A 14,166-nucleotide genomic window follows, 5' to 3' on the forward strand; every position below is an offset into this window, starting at 1 on the left:
GTTCCATCCATCTGTCCGTTCATCCTTCCATCATCCATCCAATCACCAGTTTATCCTTCCATCCATCCATCATCCATCCACATATCCTTTTATCCATTCATCCATCCATCCATTATCCATCCATGCTTCCATCATCCATCCATGCTTCCATCATCCATCCATCCACCTGTTCATCCTTCCATCCATCCATCATCCATTCACCCATCCATTCATCCATCCATCCATCCTTCCATCCATCCTTTCTCCCATCCATCCATTCACTGTTCGTCCATCCATCCATCATTCATCCATCCACCCACCAATCTACCTATTAATCCATCCCTCCATTCATCTATCTGTCAATTTGTTTATCCATACATTCATCTACCATCTATCCATCCATATGCATATACATCATCTACCCTCCACCCATCCATACATTATCTACCCACCCATACATACATACAGACATACACACATCATTCCACCCATCCATCCATCCATCCATCCATCCATCCATCCATCCATCCATCCATCCATCCACCCACCCATCCGCCCATCCATCCACCCACCCGTCCGTCCGTCCGTCCGTCCATCCATCCATCCATCCATCCATCCATCCATCCATCCATCCGTCCATCCATCCATCCCAGCATTAATCTATCCACACACTCATCCATCCATCCATGTGTCTACATCTCCTCATCCATTCATCCATCCATCCACTCATTCCTAAGCCACTGCTGAGCACCTGTTGTGTGCCTTTTTCCTCCCTCCAACTGGTTCCCTCATATCCTCCCCCAGTGGCCAGCATCTTCTCCCTGAGGGCAGAGGCGCAGCCCCTCACAGTGCCCAGCACCTGCTCAAATACAGCACATGCTCAAATAATGTGACCACTCAGTTAACACACAGAAGAACTTGCTCCAAGCAACACGTGGCACATCTCCTTACAAAATGAATCTATCATAGTGGCTGTTTTCAGAGGCTTTCCCAAACACAGTGTGATCCGGAACAAATTGTGAAGCCCACGAGCCTGGTGAAGCTTTCATTACTGAGCACCTGCTGTATACCTCCTTGAGCTGAGGAGAGGGATCAAGAGCTCATGGCCAAGAGGGGACCAGGCCCACCCACAAACACTGTTGATGTGGCAGGGATGTGGCAACGCAGAAAGGAGCCAGGGGATGGGCTCCCAGCAATCTGGGGGCCACGGAGACTGGTTTGAGTGCAGGGGGAGTGGGCTAGGGCTAGCCCTGGTGGTAGGATTCACAGGTGTCGGGCTCCTGGGCTGCAGCTGCTCAGTCATCTCCTGGCACTCAGGTGCATCAGTTCATTGTCCTCATGCCAGTGGTGGGGGCAGCCCTAATGCACAGGGTCTGAAAAATGCTCAGGTGTACCTGTAGTGTGTGAGAGGAAGGAGGCTGGAAAAGGTGGGTGTGGCCACCTCACCAGGTGTGGGTCTTGAGGGAACTTCTGTCTCCTTTCAGGCGGCACAGAATGTGGTCCTGTACACAGGCGACCCCAACCTGGGGCCGGAGCTGTTTGAGGCAGCTGGAGACATCTTCTTCAGTGGGGCCTGGGAGCGGGAGAAAGCTGTGTCCTTCTACCGGGTGAGCTGGCCTGTGGGCTGATGTGGGTGGGCCTCAGGGGGGCACCTGGAGGGCTGAGGCACAGGTGTGGCAGGGCAGAGGCCTCCCACCTGGAGGCAGGGCCACCCATGCACATGCTAGTTTCCAAGTGGTCTCACCGGGCATGATATTGACCGTGCCCCTGCCCGGGACAAACGCTCGGGGCCTGGATGTGACAATGGCTCTACCCTTGTACCTGATGATCTCAAGCAACCATGAGCGGGAAGTTCTGTCCCCATCTTTCAGATGAGGAAACTGAGGCTCAGAGAGGCACAGGGACATGTCAGAGGACACACAGCATGTCAGTGGGAGGCCCGGGTCTGCATGCACCCCGAAGTGGGACGGCTTCTCCCTTCCTCTGAGCTCACGGTGTGGCTCAGCCCTGGGCACAGATAAATGTGGTGTTTTTAGAGCAGAGAGGAGTGCTGGCTCCCCTGAGTCAGACCACCGGTGGCCAGGTGGGAGAGACGGGTCTGAGGCTGCCGGGTGTAGCTGGATGGGCCTCAGGTGACTCTTCAGCCCACAACTTGGGTGTCTGAACTGTGTGTTATCCCAGAGCACAGAGCTGTGTGGAGGTGCAGGGGTAGCTGGGGTGTGGGAAGCTCCAAGCACATGTTTGAGCTCTGAGGAGGGCGCTGGGCAAGGTGGGTGCTACGGGAAACCTGACCCCACCTGCCTGTGTGGTAGGACCGGGTCCTGGCCCTGGCAATGACTACGGGCAACCGCAAGGCGGAGCTGCAGCTACAGCTGTGCAACAAGCTGGTGGCACTGCTGGCCACACTGGAAAATCCCCAGGAGTGCTTGGAGTTTGCCTACGTGGCCCTAGCACTCAGCATCACTCTGGGTAAGTCCCCTGAGCCCCACCCTGCCAGGACCCACACTTTGCCAGAGCCCAGCCTCCAGGACTGCAGGGCAGGAGCTGAAACAGCTGCTGGATTTTCCTGGTCTCCTGTCCAGGCAGGCAGATCTGCCCAACTGGCTTCCCCGTCCGGCTGTGTGGCACAGCCCGAGGTCTCTCACGCAGGGCAGAGCTCCCTGCCTGACTGAGCTCTGTTTCCTCTGCCTGTTCCCGCTGCTGACCACAAGGGCCGCCCAGTGTGCCCTCTGCCTTCCAGACATGCCAGGCATCTCATTGGTCCCTGTATGTGCCAGGCTGAGTGGCATATTCCCTTTCTCTTGTACCCTTCCCACCCTCATCAACCACACAGCTCTCTGGCTGATAAAATCCCAATTCCCCTTCCAACAGTCTGCCCCTTAAGGCCGGGCATCCCCTGGTGCTGTGCCAGGGTCGTCTGTCCCCCTCCAGAGACAGGGAACCCTAGGCAGGCCGCATGCCCCAGCGCCTTGTGCCCTGTGGCCCAGTACACAGTAGGTGTGCAGCTGACTCCCCAAAGTAGGGGGCTCCGATTGTGACACACCCAGGAGGAGTCGGATGTTATGTCTGTGGGTTGCCTGGAGCCGGGGTGCCTGGGAGCACCTGGACTGCATGGCTTTTGGGCTCCCCTGGTTAAAACCAGTGAGCATAGGCAGGTGGCTATGTGTAGGCACAGAGCTGGGCCATCCAAGTCCGACTTTGCCAAAGCCTCACAGTAGACAGGGGCAGGCCTTATTAATTCTGCTTTGCAGATGGGAAAGTGAGTCTGGGAACCCAGAAGGGACTGGCCAGAGCTGCCCAGGTGACCGCAGGTGCCTGGAGGCAAGCCAGGTGTGCTGCCTGGGGTCTGCATACCTGCTCCAGAGGGGCCTGTGCCCTCCCTGCCCCAGGGAGCCACATCCTCACACCTGCCCCTTTGGCCTCCACCCCAGGGGACCAGCTGAATGAGCGCATGGCCTACCACCGGCTGGCCGCCCTGCACCATCAGCTGGGTCATGGCAAGCTGGCGGAGCACTTCTACCTCAAGGCCCTGTAGCTCTGCAACTCGCCGCTGGAGTTCGACGAGGAGACCCTCTACTACGTGAATGTGTACCTGGTGCTCGGTGACATCATCTTCTACGACCTGAAGGTGGGTGGGGAGAGGCAGGGCTTGGGGTGTTCCCGGCCCCCTTGGAGTGGGATCTCCACCCAGACCCCAGAGGCCTGGGTTCCAGCCTTCCTTAGGAATGGCCCAGTGGCCTCCCTGGAGCTCTGCACGTGGCTGGAGGAGCCGGCAAGGTCAGCAGATACAACCCAGCTCCCAAGCTGGCCAGGCCCCACCCTCAAAAACTCAGTCTCAGCCAGGGAGGCTGACACATGAGTGGGCAATGGTGTCCTCTGGATAAAGAAGGAGGATTGCAGTCGGGGGGCCCTCCTGGAGGAGATGACACCAAAGCTGATTCTTGACAGTCAAGTGTCAAGTTGCATTTAACAAAGAAAACAGGGTCGGGAGAAGGACATTTCGGAGGACGGCATCATCCTCGCATTGAATCAACGTTGCAAGATCCAACCCAAATCCTGGCGCCTCGTCTAGGAAGCCTGCCCAGGATGCCAGCCTGCACTGAGCAACTCCTTCCTGGAGTCCCGAGACACCTTGAATTTTCACATCACCCAGGAAGGGTGGGGTGGGACCAGTGTCTTACCATTGGGTTCACAGACAGGGAAACCCCAGCTCAGGGCAGGTGCGGTGGGGCGGGGCCCCAGCCAGCCAGGCTGAGGCCTTGCTGGGTCGGGTCTGTCTCGAGGGGAGGTGCTGTGCTCCCTCTGCCCCCAGCCCTGCAGGGGTGGAGAGCTGGGACTGTCAGACTCAGACCTGGGGTGTCTCCAACCCTCTGCCCAGCAGGCACCGCCCCTCCTCAGCATCGCACCGGCACCGCGTCAGTGCTCCTTATGGGCTGAGGGGCCAGGGCACTCCAGTCCTGCGGCCGAGATCTTGGGGGCCTTAGAACAACATGAGGAGCTGGGGCAGCCCTAAGACCCTGCCCCGTATCCCCCACCGCAGGCCTGGGGCTGCCTGGAAGGCCCCCGCCCAGTGCTGACGACACCTGGTGGTCAGAAGTTGTCCCTGTGGCCTCCCAAGTCCCAGCCAGACAGGGAGGTGCCAAGTGTCAGACCTAGAGGGACGCTGCTCACCGCTCAGGGGCTCACCTGGGACCCAGGGGGACGGGCCTCCCAGAAGAGGCCTTTCTCTGTTTTGGTCAAGCCTGCCGCCCACTCCGCCTGCCCAGGAGGAAGGAAAGGGCCAAGTAGTACCTGAGAGGCCAAAGTCCACGGTTGGGGTTGAGGGGCAGAGGCCTCCTTCACCTCCTTCCCATGCACAGCCCTCCTTCCCATGCACAGTCTTCCTTCCCATGCACAGCCCTCTGGGCCTCATTGTGACTATGCTGTCAGCGCAGGCCAGCTTCCCACAGGGAGGCCCCCTTGGAATTCCCCAAGGGCGGCTGTCTTTCCAAGGCTACACCCTCCTCCTTGTGTAGTAGGCTCTGGACCCAGGGCCCAGAGGAGTAGGAGAAAAAGCCGGGCTGCATGGGGCCTGGAAGGCTGGCAGAGAGGCAGGGGTAAATGGGCATCTTTGCCGATTGCCTCTAAAAAGGGGTCCCCTTTAGTCTACACGTGAGAGCGAGCCCTGGAATAGGTAGGATTAGGTGTGTCCTGGCTCAGCCTGCCACTCACTAGCTGCTGCACACACTACAGGCACATGGAAATGCATACGCAAATGCACACGGGCACAGGCACACGCACACACAGGCGCGCACACACAGACACGCACACACACACAGGCATGCACACAGGCACACAAACACGCACAGACACACACACAGGCACCCAAATATGCACAGACACATGCACAGGCACACGCAGAGACATATGCATTGGCTGGCTCCTTCCTGTTTAGTTGGGATGCCCCCACCCCTTCAGGAAGCCTTTGCCTTCCACCCCCGGCTGAGTCTGGGGCCTCCTGGGCCCCCCACAGGCTCCTGGGCTTCCCTCTGCCACAGCCCGGGCCACCCTGTGTGGTCAGTGTTCACTCCCAGGTCCCTCAGACTGGGAGCAAGGACATTAGGCTCAGCCACGTACCCAGCACAGAGTCCAGTGTTCGGCTGGGCCGAGGGGCAGTGGATGAGCAGTGGCGGTGACTCGGGGCCTTCTCACGCCCCTGCGCCGTGTGTGGGGCGGGGCAGTGGGGGAATGGACTGCTGCATCTTGGACTTTGTCCTTGGCCCTGGGAGTCATCTTGAGATGGTAAAGAGGGACAGGCTAGGCATGGGTCTTAGAGAGGTCCCTTGGGTGACCCCATGTGGAGGAGGCGCCTGGGGAGAAGCCGGGTGGGGGATGGGAGGGTCAAGAAGGAGGTCTGGGAGACGGCATCCCAACCCAGGGATGGTGAGTTTGAGCCAAAGATGCATTGAAAATGGGAGTGGATGTCTGGGGAGTCACACTCCGTCAATATTTCAGGGAACATTGCCAGAGAGAACACCTGTGAGATGGTTTTGTACCTGGCCTGTCCCGTGGAGGGCCTGGAAATGGTCAGCATGGACAGGGGCCAGAGGGGAGCCTGGGTCACTCAACGCTGTGCCCCTGCTGTGGCTTGGAGCCACGGGCCCTGCATGGAACTCTCAGAGCAGGCAGGATCTGCCCTGACCTCAGCCCATGGGGAAAGCAGCCACTGCCTGCAGAGAGGGTGGCACTGGGGCAGGAGACTTGGGGTGAGTGGGGCGTAGGGGCAGTCAGGAAGGCTTCCAGGGGTGTCAGGGTCATCCCCACCTGCAGCTGAGACCACAGCAGTGTCACAGGCTTCAGGGTTCATGGGGTGAGCCAGCATTGGCTGGACATGTGGAATGACCTGGAGACAGGAACGGCCTCTGGGAAGACGGCCTCCGAGTCCCCCTTTTGCTGAGCATGACCTGTCCCCTTCAGGACCCGTTTGATGCAGCCGGGTACTACCAGCTGGCACTGGCAGCCGCCGTGGACCTGGGCAACAAGAAGGCACAGCTGAAGATCTACACGCGGCCGGCCACCATCTCCCACAACTTCCTCCTGGACCGTGAGAAGTCGCTCTTCCTCTACCAGAAGGCCAGGACCTTCGCCACAGAGCTCAACGTCCGCAGGGTCAACCTGCCTCCTCTGCCACTCTGCGGGTGGGCCCCCTGGTTGGCCCCCAGCCACCCTCGCTGAGGACAGCATCCGAGGGAGTGGGTTTTGTGCAAGGAGGATGGTCTCCTCCCTCTCCTGGTGTCTCCCGTGGCTCATTTTCTGGGAAATGGAGGCATGAAAGCAGGGTTCAAATAGCAATAAATGGTTTTTTTTTTTACAATAACATACCGAAGTCCCCAGGGCATCCTTCCCTGTGTGCTTCCTGGGCTGTGTCTGGGGGCCATCTCCTTCCCTGGTGGCAGCCCGCTGATCTTGGGGATGAGAAGAACTGTGAGTCCAACAGACCTGGGCCAGGTCATCATGAGCCTCGGTTTCCTCGGCGGCCAGAGGGGAGATGGTGGTGGAACTCTGGGCAGCTCCTTGCTCTCCCTGCTCAGAGCTCTTGCTGTAGGTCTCGTGCCGCCCTTGCCTTTAACCTTCAGGCCACTGTGCCTGGATGTGGGGGCTGCTAGTGTCCCTGTTCGCCATTGAAGAAATAGAGGCACAGAGAGGTTAGGTGTCTGGCCCACCGTCACACAGCAGGTAGGGGCGGAGATGCAGAGCCCAGTACACTGACCACCACACCACCCTGCCAGCCTGCAGCCAGGAAGATGTCCCCCATTAGGACCCAAGGTCAGCTCCTGGACCTCTCTTGTGGTGTCAGGAGAGCCACAGGCCAGTGAGGGTGGCCCCAGGGATCCCTCACTCAGTGTCCTCTGCTCCCAGACTTGGTTGGGCCGGGCCTGGCCAGTCCCACCTTTGACCACTGGTCAGCCCTGCGGGAAGTGAGATGCGGGAATCTCCGCCTGTGTAGACGCTGCTACCCAGTATTGAAAGCCTTATCTGGGCTGCCCCCCAGCCGTCCCCACATACCCCTCCCCTTCCAGCCTCCGGCCCTCATCCCAGTCCCTGGAAACCCAGGTTTTCCTTCTTGGAATCTCTGGGCCCAAGGAACACAGCTCACACGGTCTCTGCCAGTTTACGGCAAGGAAACCGAGGTTAGAGACTGTGGGTGTCCCACGTGATTCTCACATACACTGCACTCTCCCAGGCCCCTCTTTTAAACACTTTAAATGAGGTAACTTTCACATCGCATGCAATGAACTATTTCAACGCAAATAGTGTGGCATTTGTGCATTCACAGTCCTGTGCAACCACTCACGCCATCAAGTTTCATAAATGTATTCATCTCCCCAGAAGAAACCTCCCATCCTCACTAAGCTGTTACCTCTCCTTTGTATCCCCCAAGCCCCTTGTTTAATGGAAGGGGAAACTGAGGCCCGGAGAGGGACTTGCCAGTGGGCGGAGCTCTGATAATAAGGAATCAGGCACCCATCTGCTGCTTCAGTCCTGGGTTGGTGTTCCACCCAGCAGAGGTGACAGAGCCAGGAGGTTCTGGGAGCGCCACAGGTGTCACTGGTTCAGTCTTGGGTTGGTTTGCCACCCAGCAGAGGTGACAGAGCCAGGAGGTTCTGGGACCCCATGCTTGCAACCAGAGCCCTGCCCCGAGCCTCCCCACCAGGGGACAGCACAGAGCTTTCCAGAACGGGCCGCGGGGCTGGCGGGAAGCAGCGGGTCAGAGCTGCTGACAAACCTCACGTTGACCCCAGATCGCTGTCTCTGTGGGTTGGGCTTGGGAATTGGAGAGGAGGCCGCATGACTGGAAACGTGAAGACGGCACGGCCTGGCTGGAGGAGCGGGAAGCGCCGTCAAGTTGACTGAGGACACAGACCTCCTGCCCGCTGGGCCGGGCCTGCAGCCATTCTTCTCGGGGTGGGGTCCGCAGGTCCGGGTTGCTCTCGGCCCCCGACCTGCCTCAGAGTCCAGGGGTCTTTGGAACTGTGCCTCCTCATCTCCACCCACCCTGGGTGGTGCCATGAGGGGCCTGGATCCTGGGATCCTGTTTCTCCTGGGCAGCAGAGACTGGGGGACCAGAGGAGATGATGGGTCTTCAAGCCCCACATTCAAACCCCAGCCCACCACGCACAGTCTGGGGGTTCGGGGTGAGGGAGTTGATGTCTCTGAGCCCCAGTTTTGTCACCACTAAAATGAGACCGACATACTGGGGCAGAGTGCCAGCCCCAGGGCTAACAGAGGCCTGTTTCCTACTGACAATCCCTCTTACTCCTAGGAACAGCTCCAACAACCACACACTAGGGGACACTCAACCCAGGCCAGCTTGTCAGAGACACGTGAACCAGAGCGACTCCATCTTGAATGGGGGCTGGGTAAAGGGAGGCTGAGACCTGCTGGGCCGCATTCCCAGTAGGCTAGGCATTCTTCGTCACAGGATGAGATAGGAGGTCCCCACAAGATACAGGTCATAAAGACCTTGCTGATAAAGCAGGTTGCAGTAAAGAAGTTGGCCAAAGCCCCAAACCCAAGATGGCCACGAGAGTGACCTCTGATTGCCCTCACAGCTCATTATGTGCTAATTATAATGCCTTAACTGCTACAAGACACTCCCACCAGCGCCACGACAGTTTACAGATGCCATGGCAACATCTGGAGGTTACCCTACACGGTCTCAGAAGGGAAGGCAGAAACTCTCAGTTCTGGGAATTGCCCACCCCTTTCCTGGAACACTCATGAATCGTCCAACCCTTGTTTAGCGTATGATCAAGAAATAACCATGAAAATGGGAAACCAGCAGCTTTTGAGGCCACTCTGCCTGTGGAGCAGCCATTCTTTTCTTTTCTTTTTTTTTTTTTTTTTTTTTGAGATGGAGTCTTGCTCTGTTGGCCGAACTAGAATGCAATGGCATGATCTTGGCTCACTACAACCTCCGCCTCCTGGGTTAAGCGATTCTCCTGCCTCAGCCTTCCTAGTAGCTGGGATTACAGGCACCTGCCACCACACCGTTAATGTTTTGTATTTTAGTGGAGACAGGGTTTTGCCATGTTGGACCAGGCTGGTCTCGAACTTCTCACCTCAGGTGATCCACCTGCCTCGGCATCCCAAAGTTCTAGGATTACAGGAGTGAGCCGCTGCGCCCGGCCAGAGTAGCCATTCTTTTATTCCTTTTCTTTCCTCATAAAGTTGCTTTCACTTGATGGACTCGCCCCAAATTCTTTCTTCTGTGAGATCCAAGAAACCTCTCTTGGAGTCTGGATCGGGACCCCTTTCCAGTAACAAACTTGCTTAACCTCTCAGACCCCTCGTCTCTTCATCTGTAACCAGAGATAAAGCCTCCCCCGAGGTTCCAACAGTGAGGAGAGAACGCATGGAAAAGAGGGGCACAGAGTTGGTGTGCAGAACCAATATCACAGACTGGGTGTCAAGCCACTGTCATATTGGAAGTAATATCACGCTCTCCCCTACAAGTTATGAGGAACAATATCACAGCGGGGTGTGTACACCCCGTGTGTTTTTGGAAGCAATGTCATTCTCTCTTCTTCTAGGTTTTAGGATTCATATCACAGGCGGGGTGTACACATCATCCACTCACCCCCTGGATATCAGGAACCATATCACAGAAGAGTTGTCCACCCCCTTCGATATTGTCAGCAATGTCATCTTCTTCCCGCCTGGATATTAGGAACGATACCCCGGGGTTGGGGGCGGTGTACACCCACTGTGATATCGAAAGTAAAATCAGCCTCTTTCCCGCTGGATATTAGAAACTATATCACAGGTGTGTGTGCACCTTCTGGGATATTGGGAGTACTGTCAGCCTCCACCCCTCTGCATATTAGGGACAATATACAGGGGACAGGGTGGTTACACACCCTGCGATATTGAGAATAATATTCTTCTCTTTCCCCTGTACATTAGGAACCACATCACAGGGGTCTGTACACCTTCTGCGATATTGGGATTAATGTGATCGTCTCCCCCAACTGAATGTCAAAAACGATATCACAGAAGGGTGTACACCCCCTGCGATATGGCCAGTAATATCATCGTCTCTACCTTTGGATCCTAGGAACAACATCACAGAGGTTGTGTATACTCCCCAGCAATATTGGGCATAATGTTATCCTCTCTTCCCCTGGATATTAGGAATGATATCCCTGGTGGTGGGAGGTGGAGTACATTAAGAACAACATCACTGAGTGGGTGTACACCCCCTGCGGTATTGGGTGTAATATCATCCTCTTTTCCCTAGGATACAAAGAACAATATCACAGGAGGGGTGTACAGCCACAGCCCCTACGTTATTGGGAGTAATAGCATCTTCTCCCACACTCGATATAGGAACAATATCCTAGGGTGGGTGTACATCCCCTGCGATATTGGGCATATTGTCATCGTCTCCCAACGTGAATATTGGGCGCAGTGTCCCAGGGGGGTGTACACCTTCTTCGATTTTGGGAGTAATATCATCCTCTCCCCTCAGGATTGTAGGCAAAATATCGAAGGGGTTTTACACTTTGTACGATATGGGCAGTAACATCATCCTCTCCCTACCTGGATGTAAGGAACTATATCACAGCCGGCTGTACACTTCTTGCCATACTGGGAGTCTTATCATCCTCTCCTATCATGGATATGAAGAAAAATATTACAAAAGAGGTGTACACCCCCTGAGATATTGAGAGTAATATTATGCTCTCCCCTTCGGGATATTAGGAACAATATTGCAGGAGGTGTGTACAACCCCTGTGATATTGGGAGTCATATCATCCTCTCCAGATAAATATAAGAAACAATATCACAGGAGGATGTACCTCCCCCCTGTGATATTGGGAGTCATATCGTGTTATTCGGAACAATAGCACAGTGGGTGTGTACAACCCCTGCGACATTGCCACTAGTATCATCGTCTCTCTCCCAGGATATAAGGAACAATATCATAAGGGGGTGTACACCCCTGCTATATTGGCGGTAATATCTTCCTCTCCCTGGCTGGCTATTAGGAACAATGTCACAGAAGAGGTGTACACCCCCTGCTTTAATGGGAGTGATATCATCCTCTCCGTCCCTGGATATTAGGAACAATATCACCAAGGAGTGTACACCTCCTGCAATATTGAGACTGATATCATCCTCTCGCCAGCTGGATAGTAGGAAACATATAACAGGGGTGGTATAATACAACCCCAGAGAAATCGGAAGAAACATCACCCTCTCCACCTTTGGATGTTAGGGAAAATATCACGGTGGAGGTCCACGCCCACGGTGATATTGGGAGTCATATCAACCTCTCCCACCCTGGATAGAAGGAAAAAGCTGACCGACGGCATGTACACACACTGTGGTAGTTTCAATAATGTCATGCTTTACCCCCTGGCTACTAGGAATAACATCATAGAGGGGTGTACACTTTCTGCGACACTGGGAGTAATATAATCCTCTCCTGGCAGGATATCAGAAACAAGATTATTAATTATTAATATTAATAAATATGAAAATTAATATTAATCACAGATATTAAAAATCACAATTAAGATACTATAAACACTGGTGAAAAATGTTAACGATTAGTATTAATAATTAATAATATTAACACAACTAATAATAAAATAATGATATCAACAACTAGTGTGACATAAATCAATACTAAGGGATGTTGGAAAAAAATTAATAATTAATATTAAGAAATAATAATATTGATAAATGACATTAATATTAAACAACAATTCTTGGAGTAGATCATAATCTATTTAAAACAATTATCAGTAATTAATAGAAAATTATTAATTGATAGTATTACTGATAATTATTAAAATCGATCATTGACGCATAATAATTAATTATATTATTGCTCCCAGAGCAATACACTGAGGGTGCACACCCGTCTGTAAACCAGTTCATTATTTCCAGAGAGGTAGATGATACTACTAAAAATATAATAACCAGGCTGTGAGTCCACCATGGCTCACCCCCCTGCGAGGTGGCTCCCAATAGCCAAGGGGGGGGAGAGGGGGTGGCTATTGGTCCCCACCTCGCGGGGGGTGGCTCACCCCCCTGCGAGGTGGCTCCCAATAGCCAAGGGGGGGGAGAGGGGGTGGCTATTGGTCCCCACCTCGCGGGGGGTGGCTCACCCCCCTGCGAGGTGGCTCCCAATAGCCAAGGGGGGGGAGAGGGGGTGGCTATTGGTCCCCACCTCGCGGGGGGTGGCTCACCCCCCTGCGAGGTGGCTCCCAATAGCCAAGGGGGGGGAGAGGGGGTGGCTATTGGTCCCCACCTCGCGGGGGGTGGCTCACCCCCCTGCGAGGTGGCTCCCAATAGCCAAGGGGGGGGAGAGGGGGTGGCTATTGGTCCCCACCTCGCGGGGGGTGGCTCACCCCCCTGCGAGGTGGCTCCCAATAGCCAAGGGGGGGGAGAGGGGGTGGCTATTGGTCCCCACCTCGCGGGGGGTGGCTCACCCCCCTGCGAGGTGGCTCCCAATAGCCAAGGGGGGGGAGAGGGGGTGGCTATTGGTCCCCACCTCGCGGGGGGTGGCTCACCCCCCTGCGAGGTGGCTCCCAATAGCCAAGGGGGGGGAGAGGGGGTGGCTATTGGTCCCCACCTCGCGGGGGGTGGCTCACCCCCCTGCGAGGTGGCTCCCAATAGCCAAGGGGGGGGAGAGGGGGTGGCTATTGGTCCCCACCTCGCGGGGGGTGGCTCACCCCCCTGCGAGGTGGCTCCCAATAGCCAAGGGGGGGGAGAGGGGGTGGCTATTGGTCCCCACCTCGCGGGGGGTGGCTCACCCCCCTGCGAGGTGGCTCCCAATAGCCAAGGGGGGGGAGAGGGGGTGGCTATTGGTCCCCACCTCGCGGGGGGTGGCTCACCCCCCTGCGAGGTGGCTCCCAATAGCCAAGGGGGGGGAGAGGGGGTGGCTATTGGTCCCCACCTCGCGGGGGGTGGCTCACCCCCCTGCGAGGTGGCTCCCAATAGCCAAGGGGGCGGAGAGGGGGTGGCTATTGGTCCCCACCTCGCGGGGGGTGGCTCACCCCCCTGCGAGGTGGCTCCCAATAGCCAAGGGGGCGGAGAGGGGGTGGCTATTGGTCCCCACCTCGCGGGGGGTGGCTCACCCCCCTGCGAGGTGGCTCCCAATAGCCAAGGGGGCGGAGAGGGGGTGGCTATTGGTCCCCACCTCGCGGGGGGTGGCTCACCCCCCTGCGAGGTGGCTCCCAATAGCCAAGGGGGCGGAGAGGGGGTGGCTATTGGTCCCCACCTCGCGGGGGGTGGCTCACCCCCCTGCGAGGTGGCTCCCAATAGCCAAGGGGGCGGAGAGGGGGTGGCTATTGGTCCCCACCTCGCGGGGGGTGGCTCACCCCCCTGCGAGGTGGCTCCCAATAGCCAAGGGGGCGGAGAGGGGGTGGCTATTGGTCCCCACCTCGCGGGGGGTGGCTCACCCCCCTGCGAGGTGGCTCCCAATAGCCAAGGGGGCGGAGAGGGGGTGGCTATTGGTCCCCACCTCGCGGGGGGTGGCTCACCCCCCTGCGAGGTGGCTCCCAATAGCCAAGGGGGCGGAGAGGGGGTGGCTATTGGTCCCCACCTCGCGGGGGGTGGCTCACCCCCCTGCGAGGTGGCTCCCAATAGCCAAGGGGGCGGAGAGGGGGTGGCTATTGGTCCCCACCTCGCGGG

At 56.5% G+C, this 14,166-nt stretch overlaps 1 protein-coding gene across 1 annotated transcript; it reads left to right on the top strand.

Annotated features, from left to right (window-relative positions):
- The first annotated feature begins 1,341 nt into the window (after positions 1–1,341).
- Positions 1,342–6,827, top strand: LOC139361693 (SH3 domain and tetratricopeptide repeat-containing protein 1-like). The gene is made up of 5 exons (XM_071090475.1): positions 1,342–1,350; positions 1,464–1,586; positions 2,292–2,448; positions 3,411–3,607; positions 6,436–6,827. The coding sequence occupies exons 1-4, from the start codon at positions 1,342–1,344 to the stop codon at positions 3,512–3,514; spliced, it is 393 nt and encodes a 130-aa protein (XP_070946576.1). The 3' UTR covers positions 3,515–3,607; positions 6,436–6,827.
- The last annotated feature ends 7,339 nt before the right edge of the window (positions 6,828–14,166 follow it).

The sequence above is a fragment of the Macaca nemestrina genome, unplaced genomic scaffold (assembly GCF_043159975.1).
Source record: "Macaca nemestrina isolate mMacNem1 unplaced genomic scaffold, mMacNem.hap1 Scaffold_95, whole genome shotgun sequence".
Lineage (NCBI taxonomy): Eukaryota > Metazoa > Chordata > Mammalia > Primates > Cercopithecidae > Macaca > Macaca nemestrina.

What these genes read in the sequence shown, in the direction of transcription:
- LOC139361693 (XM_071090475.1), top strand. An exon ending in AAGCTGTGTCCTTCTACCGG is followed by an intron (nt 1,587 to 2,291) that starts GTGAGCTGGCCT and finishes CCTGTGTGGTAG; the next exon opens with GACCGGGTCCTGGCCCTGGC. An exon ending in AGCACTCAGCATCACTCTGG is followed by an intron (nt 2,449 to 3,410) that starts GTAAGTCCCCTG and finishes CCTCCACCCCAG; the next exon opens with GGGACCAGCTGAATGAGCGC.